The following is a 27,199-nucleotide window of genomic DNA, read 5'->3' as shown; positions in this document are numbered from 1 at the left end:
TGTGGCAGGGTAAATGCCTGGTCTGAACATGGGCGCCCCAATCCAGAAATGATGCAAGTCTTGCTTAATGTTGATAGACCATTACAAGCTACAACTTGCTGTAAAAATATGCTAAAGCAGAGCTCGTTGGTTGCCTCAATCCCATTTCTGTAACTTAACGTTTCCTTCCTTAACAAAAGATAGGACAGGAAATGTAACACTGCGTTTCGGCCATTATTCCAGGTGTGTCTTGAACCATACCTTTTATCCAAGCTTCCTAAAGGTTTAAGGGACTTTGGAACTAGATCCAGATGTCATGCCTTACCCGTTACCTCTTGCCTTTTGTGGCCCAGATTTTTAAGGGATCCTACAGTCATCTTCTCGGTTTCCCAGAGCCCACATTTGGGAATCTACTTTCCCAAGCAGTCAGCACCCAACCGCTCTCATTGTGACAATGATAGACAGATTTGCTAACGAGCAAATCTCTTTTAAAAAGCTAATCACATATAGTACGTGCAGATATTAGCCATACCTGATCCATGATAATGTGACTTATTTGAAGCTGCGTGATTATAGTTCAGGTGTAGCTTGTGCACATGTTCACCAGTGCTGGGAGATATGTTGGGAACCCCGATCTAAGTAATTTGGGGTCGGTGGGATCTTTGGAGGTGCTTGTGGATCTGTACGGAGTAGGGTTTGGTGGGTTTGCTGTTGCCTATCCAGAAGTGGGGGAGTCTGGGGGCTGAAAATAGCCCAGTCAGGGTTATGAGGGTCAAAGGAGTGTGGCCCCAGAGCTGGGGCTAGTGGCTGGGCTTTCCCAGCCTCAGGACTGTGCTCTGAACTTGTGCAGATGTTCAGCAGATTGGGCTGAAACCATTCCTGATCTGACATAATTTGCTGCCTTGGGTGAACTAATTAAGATCTGTCTGTCCATTTTTTGCCAGAACTAACCTCCCTGAATGTCTGTAAAGATCAACAGCTAGATTGACCTAACGAGGGCTAGGCTGATTTAAGTGTGACATCTGCACTTACCCATAAAGGTAGTGAAAATCCCACTAACTTCTATGGAGCATGATCATCAAGGCCTCATTTAAGAGGCCTCTACTGGCAGTAGACAAATCTGGTCCAATATGTTTCTGTACATTAAAATGAAGTGCCAGTACAAGCACAAATATTTCTTGCATAAAATACTCAACACTGGGTAGTAAATATTTCAGAACAACCACACATTTCTATCAGTTACTTCAATTGGCATAGGCTTCTTCAGTTCTGTTTTGTTTTGTTTTTTGAATTAAAACTTTTCATCTTCACAAAGGGGAAAAGTAAAACAAACAAAAAACCCATGAATGTTTTTCCTGCATTCCATTTCTTAGCAGTTACTTCGTCTTGGAGTTTCTCTGTCTCGTGGCCTGGAGTGAAAACTCCACTAACTGTGTGCCCATAGTTTATTGGTCTTACAACCTCTTATTCCTTCAGTGGCTTTTTCTCCACTGATAAATCACACTTCAATAATACGAGAGCTCTCTCTTCCTTCCGATCTTCCCAAGGTGCCCACTATTCTGTGATAAGAATAATTAGCAGTAGCATTTCAAGTCACATGGATTCTGTAGGGGGTTAGTTAAGAAACAGATCCATCTGCTTTGTTACAATGCTTTGGGTCACATAAAGCCTACATAGGTCTCAATCCTGCAATTGTAGATCCATAAATGTGGGTCCTTGAGCCTCTGAAGATTGCCATTGATTTCACTAGAGATGGATCTAGTTGCAACTTGAGGCCTGTGTGCTCCTGTTTATTAGTAGAGAGAAGATTGCGTTCATTTCTGATCCGAACAAATCAGTTACCTGTTATCTTTGAAGCTCTCCACTGAAAAATCGATCTTTGTTTTGTTTGGCATTTGTGCCTCACGCAAAAGGGCTTGAGTCTCTAGGTCTTTCCACAATGCAAGTGGCAAAAGTTGATAAATGGTCATGTGAGCCATGTGTGTGTGGAGATACGAAGCCCACCATGTCCAGCTGAACAAGGGATTAATCCAGGTAAGCTGCCCTTTTCCTTTGCAAAATTGGATGGGGCAGAATTGTCTGGGGACCTGTGGAAGGTTCATACCATGTTGAAAGACTGTTCTGGGTTGCACCTCAACCTGAAGAGTCTTTCCATTGACTTGTATTGATCTGTTTGGTTTCATGATGTATTAATTATCCATCCTTGAGGATAAGGGGCATGCTTCCTGCCATTGTGTCTTGCCATAAGTTTCTTTGCCTTGACTTGAAGCCCTGTCTTGGCGGAGCCCTCCTAATTTTTGGCTGTAGATAGTAAATACATCAGTGGTCACTAATTTGTAATGATGACGATGTCTTTGCAGAGAAGCATACAGCTCATAAGTAATTTATTACTACTATTGTGATAGCAACCATAGGGCCCAATCAGGACCCTATCATACCAGGCATTGTGCAAACAAGACAACAGCCCATGCCCCATAGAGATCACAATGTAGACTTCAGACAATATCTAACAGGTGGATAAGCCATAAAAGTGAAACCTAGATGGAGAGGAAAGGGAGAAGAGGGATAAGCAGTCGGATAAATTACTACTCAGTAAGCAGTAGGATAAATTAGTACTCAGATATTGGCAGACAAGGTTCCTTGGGTTAATTTGATATCTTTTATTAGACCAACCCAAATAGTTGGAGAATAGTTATTAAGCAAGCTTTTGGGTTCAAAAACCCTTCGTCAGGCTAAGGAAGTTTCAGCAGTCGGTGTGTGCTCTACCTGGATGGAATGAAAAGTAAAGAAGCCAGAGGCTGGGCTGGGGAGTCAGTTACCAGGCAGATTATAATATCTATAATAACACAGCTACAACCTACACCCCTACTCAGATACTGGATATTACAAGTTCTTGCCCCTGATCAACACCAGGTGGTAGTGATTTGCAAGCTGCTATCTTAAAATGTAGGTTAAAAGGAGGCATTTAAGACAAAGTAATGACTCAGCTAATTTTTAAGTAAAAGAATTAATACAATACTTGAATTAAAGGATCAGTTTGAACACATCCTAAGTCAGCTCTGAGCTAGACAAGTTACATTAGAATGCCAGGCTACGTATTGTCACCAAAGCAAACCAGAATATTAGCTTGGATACAGTTTATATTACAAGTGTATTGATAGTCTTCCAAAATCTAGAGACTTTCAGACAGTTGGTTTTAAAATTATAGAACTATAACCTCAAATCCAAAAAAGAAAAGAACCAAAAGTCAAGCCCTTACTAAAATCATTTCAACAAAGGGAGACTCAAACAGAAAATGTTAACCGAATTATTCTAGTTGTTTAGGAAGACAGAACACTTTACTTGTATTATGTGAAATAAGGTTAAAGCATATGCTATACCACATAATACTTCTGTTTCATTTACTATTAACAGCTGTATACCGTGTCCATCACGTTATCCTCTATTTTGGAAGGTGGGGGTGTTCAGGGGAGAGAGCAAACAATGCCAGAATACAGCTCCTAGAAAGGCCTATTCTCTCTCTCTCTCTTTGTTGTATTAACAATATAAAGATAATCAAGTTGCTGAGCTTTCCCTTAGTAGTAGACGTCAAAGCAGAAGGGAGGTGAGTACTGAGATCCCACTGTGAGGAGGGGAAGCTGACAAAGCAAGTTCTTCTTAACACAGGGTGGAATTCACGTGTGGAACTCACTGTCAGCTTGCATAGCATCTTGTGGCAGTTTAGCCACATTTAAACAGGGACAAGACAAATTCTTGGAGGTGCATCCATAGCTATTGAGCACAGGAGTTCGGGGTACAGCCTCCGAATCAGAACTTGCTAGACCTTAAATGCTGGAGGCTGCAAGTGAGAGAAGAAGAATGGGAAAAACCCTGGTCAGACCCTGTTCACTCTTCCTTTCAGCATGCACTCTGCCACTGTCTGGGAGAGTATACTGGGTAAGATGGACCCATGACCCAGTAAATGGCAGCTCTTGTGTTCTTAACAGAGGCACAGAGAAGGGTGGCAACACAACTAAGGCCACTCAATTGGTGGCACAGCCTGGAATAGAAGTGCAAGTCTCCAAAGTCCCAACTCCAGGACTACCTCCTTTAGTCCAGCAGTTCCCAAACTCTGACAGATTGCGCACCACCGATTTAAAATGATATGACCTTAAGTACGACCAGCAAATTTCTCAGTTCACCCTTAAGTACCACCAGCAAATTTTTGTCATATAATAAGTCTGTTAACACGTACCACTGACAGGTTGTCCGCGTACCACTGGTGGTATGCATGCCACAGGCTGGGAACTCCTATTCTAGTTTGTGGCACTTTGATACAATATAAGCTTTTGTTGCATTCATGTAAAGAAAAACACATGATGGGTCCTGGAAATAAGTAACAATGTGCACAGTACATAGTTCAGACTCAGTCTGTCTGGACAAGCATCTCCCGTCTCACACCTGCACCTGTGGCTATGAGGTGTTTGGGCTGCAGTAATGTCTACCGAAGGTCACAGCACTAAACTAGCATTTCCCAAGTGATTGGGGATCAACACAGTTTAATGAGCATGGGATGACTGGTTCCCTTTATCGCAGCTTGTTTATACCATGGTGCATTACTAAATACTTTGCCATGCATTATGTAAGCATCAATATTTCTTGAATGCAACATTAAACATTTCCCGTATTTAATATTTCACACTAACCTTAAATTCCATCAGATGCTTCCATTGCAGGGAGACTTCTGGGTGGTTTTTGTTTTTTTGTTTGGTTTTGTTTTTTTGTTACTTTTTTTTCTCAGAATAATAAAAACATCTTTTTAATCTTGTAGGGTCGGCTGAGCTTTCTTCATTGGTGGTGATAAATTGGATTGGTGACGTTGCTGCTGCTTGTAATAGTCCCTGCACATACATGACTGTCACCTATTCCCTAAGTCTAAAATGTTCTAATAACAGTTACTGTTTTCCCTCTGGCCCAATGAAACAAGCAATCAGCTTCAGTTCTTCCACATTCAACTTCAGTTAGGTTTGGCAAAACTGAAGTGTGTGTGTACATTTGTGCACACCTTAAGTGGGAATTTATTCTGAACAATGGTCATATAATTTCTCCAAATTCTTTAGCATAGCCAGACAAGGTTCCTTGGGTGAATTTGATATATTTTATTAGACCAACACAAATAGTTGGAGAATAGTTATTAAGCAAGCTTTTGGGTTCAAAAACCCTTCGTCAGGCTAACAAGTTGCAGCAGTTGGTGTGTGCTCTTCCTGGATGGAATGAAATGTAAAGAAGCCAGGGGCTGGGCTGGGGAGTCAGTTGCCAGGCAGATTATAATGTATCAAAAATCCAATGTCTGTGTTTAGTCCATGATCTCTAGTATCCAGCAGGTTGATGAAATGGAGCTCATAGGCTCGTCTCTGGGAAGTGTTGTGTAAGTTTCCCTTGAGGATCAGGACTGAGAGATTGGAGAGAGAGTGGCCCTCCTGTGAGAAATGTGCCCCCACCGGTAATTGGGTATTTCTATCTTTGATAGATGTCCGGTGTGCGTTGTTGTTTGGTCTCCCCTACGTATTTTCCATCAGGGCATTTGGTGCATTGGATGAGGTATATAACATTTCTGGAGGTGCAGCTGTAAGATGCAGGCTGTGTTGTGGGGTGTAGTCATTGTGTGGGTGGTGGAGATGTGTTGGCAGGTTTTGCATTTCTTGTCCTGGCACGGTCTGGATCCTTTTGGTGTGTTCTGGGCTTGAGGAAATTTGCTTCTGGTGATGAGGTTAGCAAGGTTCGGTGCTTGTTTGAAGGCTAGGATGGGTGGCTCTGGGAAGATCTTTTTAAGAATAGGGTCTCTTTCTAGTATGGGTTGCAATTTTTGGAGGATTTTCCATACAGGTTCAAGGGAGGGGTGATACGTCATAACCAGCGGTGTGCGATTTGTAATTTATTCCTACTATTGTGATAGCAACCATAGGGCCCAATGAGGACCCTATTATACCAGGCATTGTGCAAACAAGACAACGGCCCATGCCCCATAGAGATCACAATGTAGACTTCAGACAATATCTAACAGGTGGATAAGCCATAAAAGTGAAATGCAATGCTTTTCTAAAACATCTTTATTTTGGTTCCTCAGTGGACTCTGAACCTGCAAGTTGAACGTGTAAATTCAAATCAAGCCTTTCAGTCTCTTGCAGGTTTTCTTACTTTTGCCTCTAATTAAAGAACCACAAAGTTTGGAGTTGGATTTTCAAGTTCCCCAAAGCCCAGATATGTTTGCATCTGGTATTTCAGTTCATCCCTACCCATGCATCTATAATAGTTTCCCCCCCCCCCCCCCCCTCATTCTCTGTATCTTGGGGGTTTTCTATTATGGAATATCTCTTTAATAACTGAGCACCTTTTGCAGAAAGTCATTTCTGTATTTTAGAGATCAGCACCCTATTAAGTTTTATGCCAGGGAATGTTGCACTTCAGCCACCTTGACCTGTCCTGTCTGCCGTAACTTAAAAACTCATGGCTTTTCTTCAACAGGATGCATTTATTAACATGTTGCAAACGGTGATGAAAACGGACCCGGATTTGTATTTTATTTCTCTTTTTATAAAAGGCATCGTACTTTGTCTAGAACTATGTGCAGCAGGCAGAGACGTCTAGTTGTTGAATAATATACTACTATCAAACATCCTATACAAGCCGGTGAGTTTGAAGGTCCTTCACTTGGCTGCTAATCCTGTGATCTCCTCTCCTCATCCTAGTAAATATAACATGTGTAAAAAGAGGATCTTATCCTCTAACTGCTTACAGATTGGGTCATTTACTTCCATAAATGAATGTTTATATGAAATGCTTAAAAAAAGATTATTTTAAATTCCAACGTTCCCCAGTTCTTGTTTTGCAATCTCTTCTAGTCATGCAGCTTACTGAAAATTTAACCTCAAATGAATGGATAGAGTAGGCTTTGTTAAAGTGTGATAAGAAATTACTTTTAATGCAAATGGGCCCTTTTTATACAAAAATGAGTTGATCCCAAAGCAAAATTATTATTCAAGTCTGCCAAGGCGCACAAGTGCAGCTTTGCCAGAACAAATGTAGTATGCCTCACTATCTCAGGGTTACTCACAAGTATTTCCATGTGTGTACACCAGCTCATCGGTTTCCAAAGTCATGCCCCTTTGCTGCACACATGCATGTATATCCATGTTATATAAAAATAGGACTTGTTTATAGAGATGTTTTAGGAGTGCAGATATCACAAAGCAACGAAGTCATCTGCATCTGCTTCCTCAGCCTGACAAAGGGTATGTAAACCCAAAAGCTTGCTAGGAAGATGGTTTCCAACAATTTGAGTTGATCTAATAAAAGATATCAGATTTACCTAAAGAACCTTGTCGCCTGTGTCCTTAGACCAACATGACTATGACCAACACCTCTGAGAACTTGTGGTCTGCTTCACAGATGGAGGAAAAAGCACTAGTAATTCATTTTAAAGGTGAACACAAGAAGCTCTATTCACAGTCATTTTACATTGTGCTTTTAATCCTCTTGTGGGCTGAGAGAGAGGCAGGAGCCTCAGTGCTCAATGAGCCTTCCCTCTGATGCCTTCTCCCTGCAAACTTCTGGGTGACGAACATACACGACTTGAAAATACAGCAGCCTAATGCAGATTTATGAATAATGTCACCTGGGCCGTGTTTTACTTTAGCCACTGCCGTGTTTCAGAGAAAGAGGCAGGGAAGCTTATGATGGAAAATGTATTTGGCAGATTTGCCCTAGAGAGGGTTTATTCCCATTTGCTATCACCTGAAGGCTGGCTTGTGTCCACATGCATTTGGATTTACCGTATTTACTCAAATATGGAATGACCTTCCAATACTTAGTCTATAAGTGCAAAATGTACAAATTTGTTACAATTTTCCAGGTAGAGACTCTAATTATTGAAGGTTTGCTTTGAATTTGTCCCCCTCCCACTACTACAGCAGGAAAAATAAATCTGTGGGGTCAGGCAGCTCAAGGGAGCCCTCTGCATCCCCTTACCCGCTCCTTACTGTCAGACCCTGCTCTTCCTGACCATGTGAACAGCAAATTTGAAAAACTGATCTTGATATAAGCATAGACTTAGTTCATTCAGAATTGGTGCGTTTTATCTTTTTTTTGAAACTGCTGCAAGTTTTAGCACAGGTACTCCATAAAGACACTTTAAGCAGCACTTTTGTACCTACTTATATAGAGCCCAAGCTATGCCTGATAGTAGTCTAAAGCCAAAAGGCTCATGATTTGCCATATAGCTCATTGGGCTGGGCCCCACAGAGTCAACAGTATTTCAAGCCATGGTGACCCCACTGCTCAGCACTGCTCATTGTGTGTCCACACTCCAGATGCCCCCCTACATAAAGGAGACATCTGCTAATTAGCCCCTAATCCTGATTGGAATTAAGTATTCATGAGTCCTGGGATCCTCCAAAAATGTATAGGCAGATGAGGCGCAGGGGGCAACCAGGTCCAGTTCCACCTTTTGGAGGATGGAGCCACACTAATCATATGCACCAGGCTGAGAGGGAGCGACAGAGAGATTCTGGGCAAGTGTTTGGGCCTAGAATAGTTTCTGAATATGTTGAGAGAAAACGCTGTCAGAGTCCTGTTCTGTGTGAGATCTAAGGGCAGCATTACCTAGGCAGTGTTTTGTGGATGATACGGGATTTGTACCTGACCTTGGGATTTCCCTTTGAGTATAGATGCATTTCATCCTATACCCACGTATGTCAGGTTAGTGGTAGGTCTTGGCTTGTTTTGGCCATTGTGATCCATTATTCTGGTATTTAGTTTATCCCTGTAAATCCTAATGGTATGGCTTTTCCTGTCTAATTGAATGGCTTTTCACAATAGTGGCATAAAGGTCTTGGCTATCACCAACGCTTGTTTTTGTATGCAGCTGTGGATATTTCACATAGGAAGTTGCTCGTCTCTGCCGAGGGTCAGTTTATGGATAAATCTGAGGGCTTAAATGGTGCCTTGTTCTTTTCTGGCCTCTTGCATAGGGATGAATTTCAAAAGCAAAGGGAAATTACAAAATTGCTTTAAATTACAAAAAAAAAAAACACCTCTTCCAAACCTTAAAATAAGGCACTTAGGACTCTCCTATCTGACACAGATTAACCCCATCCTCTGAAATAGTTTTTTACAGAATAGCTCGATGTATTCTGAAGACCAAAGAAAAGTAGACTATTTGGGCAGCAGGGACCAAGGTTGAGGCCATTGCTACTGTACATAAATACATAACTTCTTTCTCTCTGATTTGGAATATAAACTGGAAATTGGACAGGTGGTATCGTATTGTCTTTTTAATATCAGAGCCAGAAAGATGTGTATATAATTTTCTCCCTATGCTAATTCTGTCTTCTCCAAGGCTAGACCATTTCTCCATCTTGACAGTGGAGCATACACGAGACCTGGGTGTTTTCATTTTGAACTGACAAAGCAAGTTGTTTTTGCAGAGTGGCTTATGCTGGTCAGCATTTATAAATGTGAATGCTTCAAAAGCAGTCTCCTGCTTTGTCATTGTCCGAGTATACAAGTGTCCCATAATAAGCTGACAGCATGGTTACAGTTTCTTTGAGATAATTGGTATAGCATGCACAGTCCTTTGGATACCAGCCTTCTTTATCTTTGAGAGTGTTTCTGTTGTTAACAAATCAGTCGCATTCCTTGGTATGGATGGTGTGGGCAATTTTGCAAGGATAGCAATGCTGTTGTCTCTAATGCTGAAGTGCTGTTTGCCGCTGTCTCTCCACACTGACTCATCTCATTTAGCGGGGATACAAATAAGAAGCTTGGTAACAGTTTAACCATTTTATAATGCTGAGGTGTAACCAAACAGTGGCACAGTACTTGAGGTCTGCTGGATACACAGGGGAAGATCATTCTAAGGAGAAAAATGCTTTGTTTCATCTTTGAGGCAAAGGACTTCTATGGCACAGACAGAAGTGACCATTTTCACCTGATCTGGCCCTAAAAAAGGTTCGACAGCCATAACCAAACACAAGTGCATGACTGCAGCGAGCTTTAAAAGGGCCTGATTCTGTGACAATCTGAACCCTTATTACATGAGGGTTCAGATGAAGGCGCTCCAAAGTGGAGCACATTCATTAACTTCTGTCTGTGCACACTGGGAGCAGGGCTCAGCTGACACAACCCAGCCCAATCCTGAGTGCTGTTTTCAGAATGGAAGTCAGGTAAGGGATCAGAGGGAGCTCATTCTGGGGGTTGCCCAGTTGGCACTGGAGGGTGGGGGGTGGATTGGAGCCCCTCCCCCCATTCCAGCATGGCTTACAAAACCCCAGAACAGACCACCTTCCCCTGCCTTCTCCTCCCATCTTGAGACAGAAAGGGATCGGGGGGGGGGGGGCAGTGGTGGTGGGGACGGGGGCATGGGTTGGGGGAGGCAGAGCTAGGGAAAGAGGCTGCAGAGATGCAGCCTCTTTTCCTGTATCTTGAAACTCAATTTGCACACCCTCCTGACCCAACCAGAGGGTGTGCTAATGTCTTGCACCAGGAGGATCAGTCTAACTCATGGCACTTGCTGTGAAGTGCCATGAGTTAGACCTGAGAGCTGCCTTTCTCTCTGCACCTCTATAGTTCAGCTGGGCACTCTTTGAATGGATGAACCTGTCCTTGGAAAGCTGTGGTTTGTACTGGTATATAGTAAAACCCTTACCCCCCTCTGAGTAAAACAAGGTCTATGGGTAAAGTACAGCACCACCAGATTAACTAAAACTACTAACAATTGGGGTCTAAATGGTTCATGGTTATACTGCTGGCATCCTCCCTACTGTCAGTTTTACCTTGGAAAATCCTAAATCAGATTTGCCTGAAGTGAGAGATCTCTGGAAGCTGAACCTCTTTAATAGAAATAACTTTTATAGCTCCAATCAGAAATATCGGAATGGCTCTCTGTACCTCAGTCTACTGATTTCTATTAAATCAGTATTGAGTAAATGAACTGAGTTTTGTGGGAAGTATTTGTTCATTCCTAATGGGGAAGCTGTGGTAGACCCTTTAATTCAATGCAGTATATGAAATGCAGAAGCCTGGTATACTGTTAGAAATCTGCACAAGCCACATAGAGAATGTGGCATTGATGTCAGTTGTTTTGAGTCACTGTTCAATTGTCGTGCACAAACACAACATATTTTCCATTGCTCTATTTCATCCTGTCTCGCAGTAGAAGTTGAATGTAAAGTCTCATCTTTGGCATCAAAATTCAGGCTATGTTACAAATAACATACTTTTCTAACTGTCCTGTGGCTCCTTTCTCATCTGTGTCTGTTAAGAGCTGGCAGAGGAAGCCATTTGCAGGGCACAACATCTTTTTTTGGTCCAATAAATCCAGCAGCTATTCTCTACATTCTTAAGTGCTGCCTATTGGAATTTTTTTCTATTGGCTGTTTGCATACATGCAGCGACCCAGCATATGATCGTGCTTTGGGTAACTAAATGAGAGGGAGGCTAAATGACTGCACAGATGCTTTTCCTGGCCTGAGGTTGATCAGTCACCAATCTTCTCTAACTACTATCAGTCAGAGTTACCCCAAGGGAATTGTTCTGTTAGATAAGTGCTCCCCTCTCCCTGTAGCATCCTTCCCACAGAGTACTCAAGGAAGATGACATGGAAACCTCAGTGATGGAAACCTCAGCTACTACATTTGGAGGATTTTTCTGGCCACTTAGTATCATTCTGACCAGCACAAAGGACCACAGTGGTGACCTATTACTCAGTCCTTATTCTTGTTCTTATTTATATTACAGTGGCACCTTGAAGATGGAGGAGGAGAAGGAAGGCCCCGTTGTGCTGGATACCGTCCAACTGTACAGTAATAGAACGTTCCTTCTCAATGGAGTATACATAAGGGCAAACAAGCCTGGGAGGGGAAAGGTCCTTGAAAGGAAAAGTGACTTGGCCAGAGTCATATAACAATAAATGCAGATCACAAATCCAGATCCTGTGATCCTGCCTACATTCTGCACTGCTGTTATGGCTTTCCATTAGAATACCATTATTTTTTAACACAAAATCTTCCTTTATTTTACAATGAAAGAAAGTGAAGAACTAAAATACATTTTAAAAAAAGGTTGGTCATTCTGAATTCCTGTTAATAAAATAAAATTAAAAAAAACCAAACAGAGATTACAATGATGCACCCTATTTGATGGATGAAAAGTCGTGTTGATTTCATCCAAATTCTTTGGTGAGGGAAAGAAGAGAGTTTTTGTTTGGCTTACAATTTTGTGGTGCATGTCTACACTAGCTTGTCTACACTTTTGTAAAATTCCATTCAAGCTCTATTTAATATGCAGCAGAATTATTGTACTTGCTATATATCAACTTTAAATCTGTTTCAATACAACCTGAAATGCCTTTCTTGCAGTATATCACTTCATCAGTCTAGCTTAACTAGAGCTGCTTTGTCATTTTTTATTGCCCCCATAAAATCTAGGAATGGAACACTTTGATTTTTCTAGCAGTAATTTTTATTACTTAGGCTTTTTTTTTAAAGTACTTGTCAATGAGATACAGTACTTGCACAGAGTATATTTTTCAGCTCTGCATTATATTGTTATTTCAATTTATTTTAGACAGAATGCGTAACATTCATCAAAATAATACCTATGGTATTTCAAATGAGTGTATTATGAATATAATTAGAATGGATATAAACCTACTTCATCCATCAAGATTCCTATATTTTGTTGCCTGCATCTAAGCGTATGGCATCTTTCAAGTAAGCCTTAAATGATAACTCACATTGTGCTTTTAATGCTGCACATAACATCATATCACAACGTGGGGGAGGGAGGGAAATTAGGTTCTTGTAATTTTTATGTTTTAATTTCAATTTTTTAGAGCCGTCTAGATTTTTCCTTGGAGTGAGTTGTACCAGACAGTTTTATTCCCCCCGCAACCTTAGGCATATAGAAATTGCCATATTAGAGCAGGCCGGTGATCTATCTAGTGTACTAGTCTGCCTGTTTCTTATACTCGTAAGAGGAAAATGTAAAATATGATGCTACATGTTATGGAAATGTCTGTTCACTGGGAGAGATTCTTCCTAATCTGCTTCAGTTTTAGTTTAGTGTGTGCCCTGTAGCATGAAGATTTATAGCCTTCCCAAAAAAAATGGAGATACAGTTATTTAATTCTCCCCTTCCCTTCCCTCATTGGTGATATCGGTTCTAGTCTAGGTCCTGCCGCGTTTCTTGACTTCCCTCAGAGAAGTCATTTCACCTTTCTGTTCCTTGATTTCCTCTTATGTTATTATCCTGACCTTAGGTTAAAGCCTTGAGGACCTACAAAGCAAATATACAATTTAAGATCTAGATAGTATTGGATTTAAAACATATTTATTTCTTAATATTGTAACTGCAGGTGTTCACACCATCCATCTAAATGTCCAGTTCTTTGGTAATGCGGATCATCTCTTGCCCCCAGTGATGTATTGTTCCAAGCTCTAATTGTATACTATGTAAGAATTATTTTTTGTTTTTAATCAGTGAAAGTGAACTGTCCCTTTCCAGAAATCTTAGGGATTGAAGGTGGCACGTGGTAAGGAGGCAGCTTTGCATTTCAACTGATGGGTGAAATAGTGTGTTTACAGTTAGCATTCACATTAAAACATCCAATTAGATTTTGCACTGTTTCCATTAGCAGTGCTAAATGTGAACTTATGTATGTCACAACCCAGTGATTTTGGTGCCTCGGCATGATGGAATTTTCCCGCCACATGAGAGCCTAATGCACAGCAAAGGTTTTCTGTTGCAACAGAAAAACCCCGGTGCAAGGGAGTTCCTGCCATTTGAATGCAAATTTGTGTCCCGCTATTGGCCAGTTCTAAATTATTCCTACATGGCGGCTAGTACTTGGCTTGCTAGCCGTTTAAAATTTCGTGCGACTTCCGCCCAAGTCGGATAACTTTGAGCACGCTGCAGAGTGCTTCTAAAAGAGATCTGACTTGCGGCTGAGCTGATCGATAGACTGATCACGTATCGATTCTTCTCCCTGTCGCCGAGCGCAATCCCCGACATACCCTTCCTCGCCGGCTTGATTTGTGGACGGATGAGCTAGCCTGAGCCCTGCCCTGGAGCAACTCACATAGTTGTTCAAATGACCAGACCGTCTGCGTCACAGCTACAAGAGGCGTAAGTAAAGTTTTGCAACCATTAAGCTTTGTCCACCTCTCTATTCACCAGCCCGCCCAACGAACGAGTAATTACTAAATCATCTCGAGTCGGCTCTGGCCGTCCAAGACATGGCGACGAGGATGGGATCTAAGGGTACGGTGATGGAGATGAACCTAATCGGGTGCTGCCCCTGGTGCACCGGGACCCGCCGCGTAGAGAATGCAAACGATCTATGGGCGCATATCACTTACCACCAGGCGGTAGAAGGAGATGAAAGAAATATTGATGGTTACTTCTCCGTAAAGAGAGAAGAAGCAGTCGTGAAAGAATGGAGAACTAAGCTATCCCTTGGGGAGTTCGGGTGCATAATGGGGAGTGACCGGGTCTATTATCGACCCCTGGAGGAAACATCAACCATATCCTTAGCTGGGGTAAAGGCGCGGAAGGCAGAAAAGCTGGCCCCTGCTCAGGAGTTTGCTCAATGCACTCAATACTTAAGGGAAGGAGGGGAACCCACCCCCACGGACTGGTTCAACTGTCCGGATTTGGTGCCTGGGTCGCGGGGCCATGAGCTCCTCGTTCAGTTCCGGGAGGATCTGGAAACTAAGGGCCGTCATGTGCCGAGATGGCGTTTAACTAAATGGAAGAAGGGAAAGATGATGAATGTGCTTTTCCGTACAGTAGCGGGTCTACTAAGGGAATACGCAAATTTAGAGGCACAGATGCATACGGCGGGTAAGGAGTCGCTGGAGCGGACAGCGAAGTGCTCCGGAGCGACTTCTATCAAAAGCACCGGCCGTATGATGCCGCTAGCAGAAAATGGCGCTGAAAGAAGCGTGAGCCATCCGGGGAACCCGGAAAGGAGGGGCGGAGTTTCAGAAGACCCGGCGGGGATCTGCCTAGTGACTCCGCCCCCCGAGGTAATGTTTTTCCCAACGGCCCCACCTCCTTGCCACGGGGAGGGGGCAATGGGAGGAGGGATGTACCCAGCACTCCCAGATGAAGAATTTAACTCTTTCTCTGCTGCAGCTCACCCGATAGCTGTGATGAAGCATATTGCGGATGAAGAAGGTACCACACGTACCACTGTCATCTCTCGCACACACGCCCGACCAGAAATTCAGGAACTTTGTAGAGAATCTAAAATAAAACCAGAAGAAACCTTGGCCATGTGGTTAGGACAATTAATATTGTAATTTGGATCTGACACCTTAGACAAGGAAGAAGCGAGTGCCCTGACCCGACAAGTGGCATGGAGCGGAGGGCGTGCTACCGACTTGAATGTGGTCACGGACAGTGCCCTCTGGCCCATCCCGCTCCCGGTGCTCGTAGTGGGACAGGTAACCCACAAATTTCACACCTGGCATGAAGGCCGCCCGCAGAAGGCTACTGCAGAGCAACTCCTCCTGGCCATAGTCGGGGTGTCATATCTTTCATGGAGCCTGAGAATGAATCCAATGGGACTAACAGCAGTCCAATGCAAAGAGAGATGGGCTCATCGCCACCTATCAAACCCCGGGGCAATTCCAACACCCCTGGAAGCTATAGATGGCTGCGTGGAGGTATACGGAGGAGCAAATGCCATTACACTCTGACTCTTTTTGAACCCAATGGCGGGTCAACCAGTGGGAAATCTCTTAGGTCATCTCCCACGACTGCAGGCACTCATGAAGCAAGGTGAAGAAGCTTCTGATGATATAAGGGACCGACCTTCAGCCTAGCCAGCCGAAACACTGAGATCCAGACATCAAGGGTTTAACCCCCGGTGAGAGCCATGGTGGTCACCTCCAAGAACCCCGAAGGAAAGAACTACAAAGGAAAGGAATATGTTTGTAAGTCCGGAACGAGCGAGAAGAAAACCAAAGACTCAGTTGCGAATTTTGGGAAAAAGGGCCCAGTATCGTCTGGCCGAGACATTAGGATTCAAATTCGAAGACCCACCAAAAAACAAATAATGGCCGTCGGCTCTGCCAGCGGCCTTCTCCAACTCAAACCTGACCCCACTGATCCTCGTCCATACGCCAAACTCACTGTTTACAACCCTACCGATCCGGATGACCAACAACAAGTATTCTTCCTTCTTGATACTGGAGCTCAAACCAATGTAATTACCTCAATGATACCTTACCAAAAGACCACCAAAACGATCAAGGTACAAGGGCTTAACGCTATCGCCGCCACAACGAAGGTCAAATTTTGGGTCCAGGGCCACCGATACCCCCTAGAGGCTGTCCTAGGGGGCATCAACATTTTAGGGATCCCAGGGATAAGAGGGCTTGACCTTAAAGAACAAGTGCTACAGGCATTACCCGTTATTATCCCAGAACAGGATTGGCATCGACCAACGCTTCGTAACACCTCCACCTGGCGATATTGACCGATTCCCAACTAAGGGTCCTCTAAAACAGTCCCTTACTGACCTCCTGCGGCGACTCAAGCAAGGAGGCTGTATTAAGACCGTAACTGCCAGCACCTACCTGTCATCAGGATGGGGAGTTGCGAAACCTGGAAAGCCTAACGAAGCCCAGCTAGTCATAGACTATAGAGAGGTTAACAAAAGATGTCAAGTACTTCAACAACCTAATCCTTCTACTCTGCCACAATGTATGTTTGAGATGGCACAATTCCAACAAAGTAAGTGGGTCGGAGTCGCATTGGATCTAAAAAACATGTTCTTTTCCATCCCGATAACTGATCCGGAAGGAATACTAAATATGTGTATTGATGGCATTATGTACAGGTGGACGGTTTGTCCACAAGGATATCGCAACGCTCCGTCACTAGCTGCTGGTGCCATGAATAATACCCTAAAGAATTTTCAAGCCTCATACTCTCTTCCCCCAGAGGAGGAATTGAGAATTTGGAGTTATGTCGATGATATTGCCATCATGGGTTGCGATAGTTCCGTAGTTGCTAGTATAGTCAACCAACTAGTCGCTCACCTTCAAAGTGAGGGATGGACGATCAATGAGGAAAAGTCATGCCTACATCCTGTAGATGACATCATGTTCCTTGGCACTTGTTACATCGGTTCCATCCGCCACGGAATCTCGCATGAGGGTCCTAACATCGATCCATTAAAAACATTCCTCCCTGTCACTAAGAGGCACTTTCAACAGCTTTTGGGTCATTTAAATTGGTATCGGCATTATGTTGGACCCAGTGATTTGGCACTCCTTACCAAATTGCAGCGACAGATCCGTAACAAATCCCGAAAGTCTACGCCCTGGAAGAAAGGAGATCAGCAGAACCTGCTTCGCCTGCTAGCCACGGTTAAAGATACACAGTTCCATGCCATCAATCTAGGTGAGTCACTAACTGTAGCCCTTGGGTTCACCACAAACCACGTGTGGCCTGTCGTACATAACCCTCGCGATGAGCTAGTATACACGGCCCATAAGACACTTCAAGCGGCACAACATTGATATGGAGCTGTAGGAAAAATCCTCCTAGCCGAACAACTGGTGGAGCCATTAGCAAGGGGGCATGGGACGTTACGCGCTCCCAGTGCCACATTGTTACCCTTGCTGGATGCGGAAAGAGTCGACCCACATTTTCAGGGGGAGTCTAAGACCTGGAATACGCTAGTGCTTACTCACCATTACAACTGGCATTGCTGGAGGTTGGAAGACACGGCACCTGATCCAAGCCCAGAAGATGAGGAGAAGGTCCCTACACTGTATGGAACTTCTGCCCCGGCGTGGATGGCCTCAGATGGAACCTCCCGACATGGCAGTGGCTATGGGTACTATTGCAAAGCTTGTAACGATAGGGAAATATTTCAAGCCGACCCAGATGATAATTCGGCCCAAAAATGTGAATTATTAGGATTCCTCAAGGTACTAGAACATTGTCTGACACGTTATAACGACTCGCTCCCCGTTCCAATCATCGCAATTGATTCGCAATACATGTATAAAATTCTTATCGGTACAGCTTTTCCCTCCGGAAATTTGAATGATTGGCAAGACATCTCGAAAACGTTAACTAAATTTGTACGCCTCCCGTTGATTAGGCACACTAAGTCCCACCGTCCGGATACTGATCCAGTACATGAGGTCATTGATAAGCTCTTAGAAGATCCACTCCGGACCGACATAGTCTTGCCTATCACATCTACCTCCGGTCCTGAAGTAAATACATTCCTCATGTGACTTCACGAAAATCGGGGTCACCCAGGGCCACGGGCCTGCCATCAACGTTGGTGCCGAACCCTTATGGAGCCGGCCCCATACAGAGCTCGGCGCGATTGGGAAAAGGTAGCTCAGGCCTGTGAGATATGTGCAAAAGAAAAGTGCCATAGAACCAAACATCAACTCGGAGCTTTCGATTCTTCACGGTTTCAGGCAGGAAAAGTTTGGCAGGTAGATCTGTTAGGACCTCTCCCAGGGTCTAAACCGCCAAATAAAGGATTAGTTGTTGTCGACTTGGGAACTAGACAGTTACAAGTTATTCCCTTACGAAAAAGCAATGCCACTGCCGTTATTTCTGCCTTAACTGCTGTGTTTGCTACCTGGCAACCCCCTCATGAGATTCAGTCTGATGGGGGACCCCTGTTCAACTCTAACTCTCTAGACAAATTTGTTCGTCTTCACAATGTAGCCTGGCATCTTCATCTGCCATACCACCCGCAGTCCAACGGCGTTGTCGAAAGACACATAGGCCTGTACAAAGAACAACACCACCTTAGAGGAGGAGGGACATTTAAAAACTGGACTAAATTCAATCATGACTTTCTCATCTCACTGAACACTGCTAAACCGTTATGGGACGAAGCTAATGTCCAGAAACCCCCACCTTGGGAACCCAAGTTCCAGCCAGATGAGTTAGTGTGGATCTCAATACCGCACCCCCATCAGTCTCATCCACAAGTTCACAAAGGAACAGTTCAACGGTCGGGACAATATCCTAATACCTATTCTGTCCAATTAGAAGAAAAGCCCAATCATCCTCCTATTATCATTCATCACAACTGGATGACTCGCCGTTCCGACGTTCACCCAGTATCCTTACAGTGAAATCAATTATGAGTCTCTTTTGTTTTGTGTTGTTGTTCTCTTTCTTCACAGGTCTAACCCCAGCAAAGTAGTAATCCACAACCGCCCGATTGTGAGATTCGTCGAGCACCAAACTACAGTTCATTCGAGTCAATAGAGTGATGGTTGTGAAGGAGACACTGAGACGGCGAACGTCCATTCGCTCAGGACTTACTATAACACTATTCTCTCTCATTTTATTAAGTATTTTATTGACATTGCCTGTTAATAGAAGAAGACGGACTGACTACTAAACGAGGGGAATCCCAAGCAGATGTTCTCCAATCAGACGATAATCAATAGTTGTTGTTATATGTTCAAGTTATTATATTTTATAGTTTGTTAAGAAGACCGGTCTATCAAATTGTTTTTTTGTACATATATATTTGTATTGGTTGTTAAAGCTTTGCCAGGTCAGTAAATCCTGAAACAAAGATTCCTTATGATGTACTTGTGTCTAAAATTCCAGTTGCGCCATCGGCAAGGGGGCATGTCACAACCCAGTGATTTTGGTGCCTCGGCACGATGGATTTTTCCCGCCACATGAGAGCCTCTTTCACAGCAAAGGTTTTCTGTTGCAACAGAAAAACCCCGGTGCAAGAGAGTTCCCTCCCTTCAAATGCAAATTTGTGCCCCGCTATTGGCCAGTTCTAAATTATTCCTACGTGGCAGCTAGTAATTGGCTTGCTAGCCATTTAAAATTTCGTGCGACTTCCGCCCAAGTCGGAGAACTTTGAGCACGCTGCAGAGTGCTTCTAAAAGAGATCTGACTTGCGGCTGAGCTGATCGATAGACTGATCACCTATTGATTCTTCTCCCCGTCGCCAAGCTCAATCTCTGATGTACCCTTTCCCCGCCGGCTTGATTTGTGGATGGATGAGCTAGCCTGAGCCTTGCCAGCTGGAGCAACTCATGTAGTTGTTCAAACGACCGGACTGTCTGCGTCGCAGCTACAAGCGGCGTAAGTAAAGTTTTGCAACCATTAAGCTTTGTCCGCCTCTCTATTCACCAGGCCACCCAACGAACGAGTAATTACTAAATCACCTCGAGTCAGCTCTGGCCATCTGAGACAATGTACATGAGAAGTTAATGTTTCTGTAAGAAAAAAGAAAACTGTAACCAGATGTGTCTAAACAGCCCTCCTCAGGTATGTCAAAATACCCCCTCGTTATTCTCCGTTTGTTGAATGAATATTAATAATACATTTTAAATAATACCTATCATAATATAGCGTGAGTGGAGAATAGGAACACCTCTCTAACTAATTAGAGCTGTTGAATGAATTTGGGAAAGGGTTCTGGGTTGAATCACCGTTCCTTGGACGAGATTGAATTAGCATAGATTGAATGCCAGTGATAATTCTACGCAATTGTGAGATCAGTAGTTAATGCATCTGGCAGAGACAGGGATTTTCTTTCTCTTACAGCGCTGAATATAAACCCCTATAATCCTTTTCCTTTAGCGCTCACGTCTATCCAGGCTTCAATTTAATAAGAGGTCAAAGATATCAGGTTTCTGCTGAGCTTCTGTGGCTCAAACACAGAGAGAATGAGATGTTATCTCAGGGTGGTTGTGATTCAGAATAATTAAAAAGACAAATGGGTGGATTGGAGGGCTATGTTTATATTTCCAATTGCTTGTATACTGCAGAAGACACCCTTCTTAACAGCAAAGTGTATATGCTTTCTTTAATCCAGTAGCCCAAGAACTAAAAGGACAAAAGAGAGCCTGGAGCAATCACTACTTCGGAGTTTTATTATTACAACATTTTGTATATGTTTGTATTCATTTGTATTAGAGCTGGACCAAATCTGAAAAAAACTCCATTCCTTTTTAGCCAGGGCAGGGTAGGAGCAGTTGAAAACTTCCTGAGGATTGTGCTTTCTAGTGCAGTACAGGTTTTAGTGATCCTATAAACCCCAGGAATTGGGCTACATTTCCCTGAGCACCATCCACAGATACTTTATTTCTTAACTACCTACCTATAGGAAAAAGGTAGTTAGCTTTGTATTTTTAACTGGTGAGCCTACAAGGTGCCACCCTGCCCTGCCTTCTGCCTAACTTTCCACAGGTAGAAACTGAGCACTGCTGGAGTTAGATGGATGGATGTGTGTGTTTGTATACGGAGCTTTCTTTATGGATGCCCCTTAAACCGGCTCATGCAGTTGTGATCTTCTTGGTTTATTGACTATAGTGAAACCTATTTGCGTGACTTTTCCACAGACCTGGTCTTTCATCTCTGAAGTAGCCATGAACCTGATCTTGAACAATAAGCTCATCCAGAGTGGAATTCTTCTTGGCCTGTTTTCTGCTTTAAATGTGCAATATATCTGGTTCTGGCTTTACTTATTGCCCGCCAACTGAGGTCTGAATGGAGCCCAACTTGTAAATGGGTTTAGAGAGTGTTTTTGGTATCTGTACTGGGTGCTGAGCCAGTAAATTGGCATGTAGGGCCAGATCCTCAAGGCATCTCAGCTTCCACTTACACACCTAAATTAGCAGTTAGTTTCTCCAAAGACCTGCCAATAGTTGCTGAGATCTTCTGAAACCATGGCCATAAATGTTTCAAGGGGAGCTGGAGGAGGACAGCCTCTTGTGCCTGCTTGCCTCATTCTGTTTCTGGTACCCAACCTGAGGAAGAGCTGGACAGATGCATAACACTTCACTGCAGCTGCTCTGTGAATATCAAATGAGAAATATTTCGCGGCTTTGTTCTCCATGGTTGGCAGACTAATATATCACTATAACCAGATAGCATTTCCTGTTAAAAGCATGATTGCAATTGGATTCTGAGTTTCACTACCTGTCTGAAATGATCATAGGTACCTAGGAGATTCTTGATTGGATTGGACTCAAAATTGAGTCCAGCATCCTGTCTCTCTACCAGGGTTTCATTGGTAGATATAAACATGATGCTGTAAACAAATAAAGAATAATATGTCTCCCCTTAGTTCTCATACTGGTGTGACGGACTTACCTGACTGAGCTCCAATCTGTCCTGGGGCTCAAGAATCCTTACTTCTGATGGGTGGAGCCAGTCCACCAATCAGGAACAAGCTGAGGAAAGCGGGCACCGCCCTTTTCCCAAAAGGAGGGGGAGGGGAGTGGAGCTCTCTAACCTAATTGCAGACTGCAGTGTGGCAGGTCTGCTGGACTTGAGGGGCAGAGCCCCTGAAGTGTACAAAAAGAGAGCATGCAGGGCATGCAGGGCAGATGCAGCATGGGGCTCAAGAACAGCGGAGCCAAGAAAAGCTGGGGAGAGCTGCCCTAGCGGGTGATAGCCCTGGGCTCCTGAAGACATCACTGGAGGAATCGCCACCAGAGCCTCGACCCTGGGAGCAGGGAGAGCCTGCTGGGGCCCCCCACATGATGCACAGCCCAGTGCATGGGGCCAACCCTGGTTGCTGCAGGAGGCAGCTTGGGTCCCGGGATACTTAGTGCACATAGCAGTGCATGGGGACACCAGACCCTGGGAGCTGCAGATGGAGGCTCGGGTCTGCTACCCTCAGTGTGTGGGTGAGAACCCCAGTGCATCTGGAGGTGCATGGAGGTCACCAGACCCTGGGATTTGCATTTGGTGGCTCAGGTCTGCTACCCTCAGCATGTGGCCAAGGACTTGGTGCACATGGTGGTTCGTGGTGCCCTAAGCCATGGGAGTGGTGCCATACCACTTGAGTTTGCACCCCCTTCCCCAGCATGAGGCCAGGCACCCAGGAGGCACTAGTGGGGTGCAGGAGAGGTCCGGCGGTCCAGATTTCAGGACCCGCATGAGGCGGCCCAAGCCCCAGCACAAGGCAGGAGGCAAGGCCTGGGCATTGGGACCCGCATGTGGAGGCCTGAGCCGCAGTGGAGGACAGAAGGCAGGGCCCCAGGCAGCCCCAACAAGGCACCCATGGCTCTGGGAACTGCTCGCAGCCTGCTACCCGGATCCGTGAGTACCCGGGGAATGGGTCCCCCTCCCCAGGAGGGGAGGCCCTGAAAGGGGAATCTGGCAGGATCAGGGGCCAGGTAGACCCATCTTGGGCTGAGGAAGTACTGGGACCCTCCTCCCCCAAAGCAGGTGCCAGGGTTGCCACCCTAAGGGAACAGTAAATAGTCTGTGCCACAAAGGGCGGGGGGGGGGGAAGATTGCACCTCCCATTTTGTAAATAGTTATATTTTTTATTGATTGATAGATAGATAGATATGTTGTCATTATTTTAATGTGGCCTGGGTTATGTCAGCAGATTGAGGTTTGATTGTGTTGTTGTTCTTGCTTGAACTTATCTGTGGATACCTGTGTTTACTTGCCTTGCTATATTTGCCTGTGGTTATTGTACATATTTAGCTGTGTTTTTATAAATGTGTAAATATTGATATTACTTATATATTAATAGCATCGTCTTTTTTTTTTAAAGGATTTTGGTAAACAGTAATAAATGTGTCCCTGCCTGGCTCTATAGAGACAGGAGGGAACTTCTCACCGGTGGCAGAGCCCTCACAGCACTCTTGCTTGACCACCCCATCCCTTCCACTTGCAGACAGGGCACACCTCTGGATGTACCCAGGCTACACTGGTTTCTGATAATGGGACTACTTTAAGACCAGAAGTACAAGGTTTAATCTCCTTTTCCAAATAGGTCATCATTAATTATGGTAACTGTATGTAAACAGACCCTTTCTTAAGATTTTGGCCTCAGTGCTTTTCTGTGGCAGCAAGTTCTGTGGATTAATTGCAGATTTTTTTTTCATTCATCAGGAATGATGGATAAAAGCATAGTGTTAGTCTTCTGTAAACTTTAAGAACAGGTGCTTAAGACTGAAGGGGTATAAAAGACTGAAGGGGCACTGGTTTCTTTCTTTTCCCCCTTCTTTTTCTGTTTCCTGGCTTAAGTGGAAGATTGGCAGAGAAGGAGCACGGCTTTGACCCAAATGAAACATTTTGACCAGTTTCATTTGATGTTTTATTTTCTCTGAGTTTGCCTCCTTTTTTTGGTGAAAACAAATTTGACTTCATTTCACAAATAGTTTTTGCAAACAGGTATTCATGGGCTTAAAACATGATCAGAAATATTTTTTCTGAGCTTCATTAGAATCCTTAGAAATATCTCCATGAGTTCAGATAGAGAAGTGCACAACTGTTAGGCCTGTGCAAAGTGGCTAGTATTCACTTCAGACTCGGGTTTGGCCGATTTGGGGGATTGTGGTTAGATTCAGTGATTCAAATCAGTGTCCTGAACTGATTCGGGCAGATCAGATTCGGAGACTTGGCCGCTGCCAAATTGGCCAAATCTCCGAATTGGACAGGCCCCATCTTCCAGCCCTGTCAATGGCTGCCCCACCTGCCCCAGCTCCTGGTTCTTAAAAAAAAAAAACCAAAAAAAAAACCAACCCAGACTCACTGGCTCCTGCCAGGTGAGGGGAGGGGGTGATCCCTGCTGCCCACCTCTGCCCCACATTGCGTGGCAGGGGTGCTCTGCCACAAGTCCCCAGAAGCCCCGAGGCTGCTGCAGCAGCCAGTGAGTGGGGGCTTTTTTTTCTTTTAAAGAGCGGGGAGCTGGGGCTGGATGGGGCAGCCATGGGGTGGGGCTGGGACAGTGGGTGGAGACTGGGGTCATTCAGGGGACCTGGGGGAGCAGGCAGGGGATGGGGTTTGGTGGGGATCCCCCCATTGGTCCCCTCCCCCCTTCTCTAGCCCCCCCTCCTCTAGCCTCCCCTTCCCTGCCCCCTATTTACCAGCACAAAGTCCGGGTCCAGTTCCCTGCAGCAGTAAGTGGGGACTGCCCAAATCTCTGAATCTTTTCCAAATCAATTTGGAGAACTTTGAATTGATTCAAACTTTTTTATTGGTCTCCTGTTTCAATTCAGATTTGGAGATTTGACTGCCGAATTGGGCTGAATCTCCTCTGAATCAAATCAGCACCCGAAGCTTTGCACAGCCCTAATAACCATTTATCAGACTGATAAGTCATAATAGCATAAAAAGCTATATGTGTGTTTACTTAAGCTCAGTGGAAACTATGCACATGCTTAAATGGGGGGAATAAGGTTTTAATGTAATCGGAGTTTTTATTTATATCGAAGTTGGGACTTCGATATTGTATTTCTGTTCAGCATGTAGACAAATTTAATGGTCTTGGTCTCTTAACATTTAGTCGATTAATTGTCTTCCAGTGTATTGCTCATAAATTGTAGCCTAATGATGATGCTGACAAACTAGCAGACAGCAAGTCACAAAAGCATCAGGTTAATTTCAATTAATTTTAGAACTATTGTTTTATGGTTTTGGTTGGCTGAAATTTTAAATGAGGGTGAATTTAAAATAAAGTTTTGACTGGGATGGTGACTATGAAGATATGGATATAAATGGGGTGTATTATTTCTCTTCTGTTCATTCAAATGGGCTTGTGCTGTGGTGCAAACTGGGAATACACTGTTGTTCCTGAAAGGTTCCATAACCCAGATCTGACACAGATCAGGCACCAAGACATGTAAAGCATAGCAAATGTCTAATTAATGTTGGAGACAAGGATTTTCAAGTGAGTCTAAGCATTTAGTGGCCAGCTGAGCAAACCTCTTTGAATGCCTAAAATGAAAACTAGGCACCTACTGGGATATACAGGGATAGGGACAGATACTACACATAAAACAGTTTAAGTGATCAGAACCTGGTTTAAACCTGTAACAGAACAGATGTTCAGTGCACATAAGCCAGTTTAAAAATGGCTGAAACCAGTTTGAGAGAAACTTGGCTGAATGTCGTATCAGACTTAACTGATTTGGCTCAAATCGGTTTATGCAATGTCTGTCCAAGATCCTGTCCTGGTTTAAGTTAAACCAGACTCCCCCAGCATCCCGGTATACTCTCTGGGCTGGGCGGGGCTCTCTGCCCCACAGCAGTGCTGGCCCCTCCCCTCTGCTCCCTGGCTGGAGCTCAGCAGAGACTCAGCAGAGGCATCTGCCTGGCTTCCCCCTGCCCCTACCCTCTCCTCCCCACTCCCTGCTAAGCAGGGATTTCCCATTCCCCTCTGCCTTACACAGATGCCTCTCAATCTTAGCTAGCAAACCATATGCTGGCTACGGTCCATGCTGTGGAAGATGTGGCAGACAGGCCAGTGCTGCTTAAGGATTTTTGGAGCTAATCAACAGGTCAGCTGGTAATGTCCCTCCATTAGAAGAGCCTGAACTAATGACAGAGGCTGTTGTTTTTTGATTGGAGGGGGGTGATAAATGCTGATAACAGAGCTGATAAATGCTCTGTTATCAAGGGGGCGGGGGGAACCCCTTCATAATCAGAGCATCCTGCCAGGGCCTGGCCATGCCCCGCCTCACCTCATCACTGTGGAAGGAAAGGAAGGGCTGCTATAATGCCCCCTAGCTTCTAGCCTGAGCCACTGCAGGCAGGTGCCTGCATTTCTAGAATGTCTGTATGGTTACAAACTGATTTAGTATTAGACTGACCTGCACAGATTGAATCAATTCAGGCTAGGGCTTTTTGAATGTCTCCCCGTAGCCCAGAAGTGCCTATGCAGGGATAGAGCTAAAAATCCATTTTGTTTTCATTTGGTCACTTGGTGCTCAAATTGTAACCCAAGCCAGTGAAAATAGGGAAAAAATCCCCACCTCTCATGTCCTAGATTCTGATGCTCAAATGTACAGGTTCACTGCAAATGATTGCAAGCTAGGCCTCTATAAGTGTTGCTAGTAATTCCAGAATGTGTTAATTAGTACTAATCAGGCTTGGCCCTGAGAGGTCTATCAAGTCATTTCATATTCCATTGTTTGAAGCTGGATGAAAAAAGTTGAAATCCTAAAACAGTTGAAATCCTTTTCTGTGAAAAATGGTTTCCTTTTATTTTTTATTGCAACTTTTTTACTGTCTTGACTCTCTTCTGAGTTTATCCCCCTACCTAGCTAAAGCTAGAAAATGGTTTACTCAACCTTGAACTCTGGCTGTAAGCTGTTGCTGCATTTTGATGTTTAAAGGGTTGGGCTTCAAACTTGGTGTCAGCTGTAACTTCTTTAATGGATAGAGGAAATCTGTAATTGTGGCCTGACTT

General features: G+C 44.2%; 1 protein-coding gene across 7 annotated transcripts in view; it reads left to right on the top strand.

Annotated features, from left to right (window-relative positions):
- LOC132245874 (uncharacterized) overlaps positions 1 to 24,111 on the top strand; it is an 88,456-nt gene extending 64,345 nt beyond the window's left edge. For all 7 annotated transcript variants that reach the window (XM_059719078.1, XM_059719080.1, XM_059719079.1 and 4 more), the window contains 2 exons: positions 11,755 to 20,307; positions 21,384 to 24,111. In XM_059719078.1, coding sequence (XP_059575061.1) covers positions 14,253 to 15,320 — 1,068 coding nt within the window. In that variant the 5' untranslated portion in view covers positions 11,755 to 14,252 and the 3' untranslated portion in view covers positions 15,321 to 20,307; positions 21,384 to 24,111. The remainder of the gene's footprint in view (positions 1 to 11,754; positions 20,308 to 21,383) is intronic.
- Positions 24,112 to 27,199: the final 3,088 nt, after the last annotated feature.

Source organism: Alligator mississippiensis, chromosome 15 (genome assembly GCF_030867095.1).
Source record: "Alligator mississippiensis isolate rAllMis1 chromosome 15, rAllMis1, whole genome shotgun sequence".
Lineage (NCBI taxonomy): Eukaryota > Metazoa > Chordata > Crocodylia > Alligatoridae > Alligator > Alligator mississippiensis.
The sequence above is the reverse complement of the archived record's forward strand: the minus strand, read 5'-3'. Positions and strand labels throughout refer to the sequence as shown.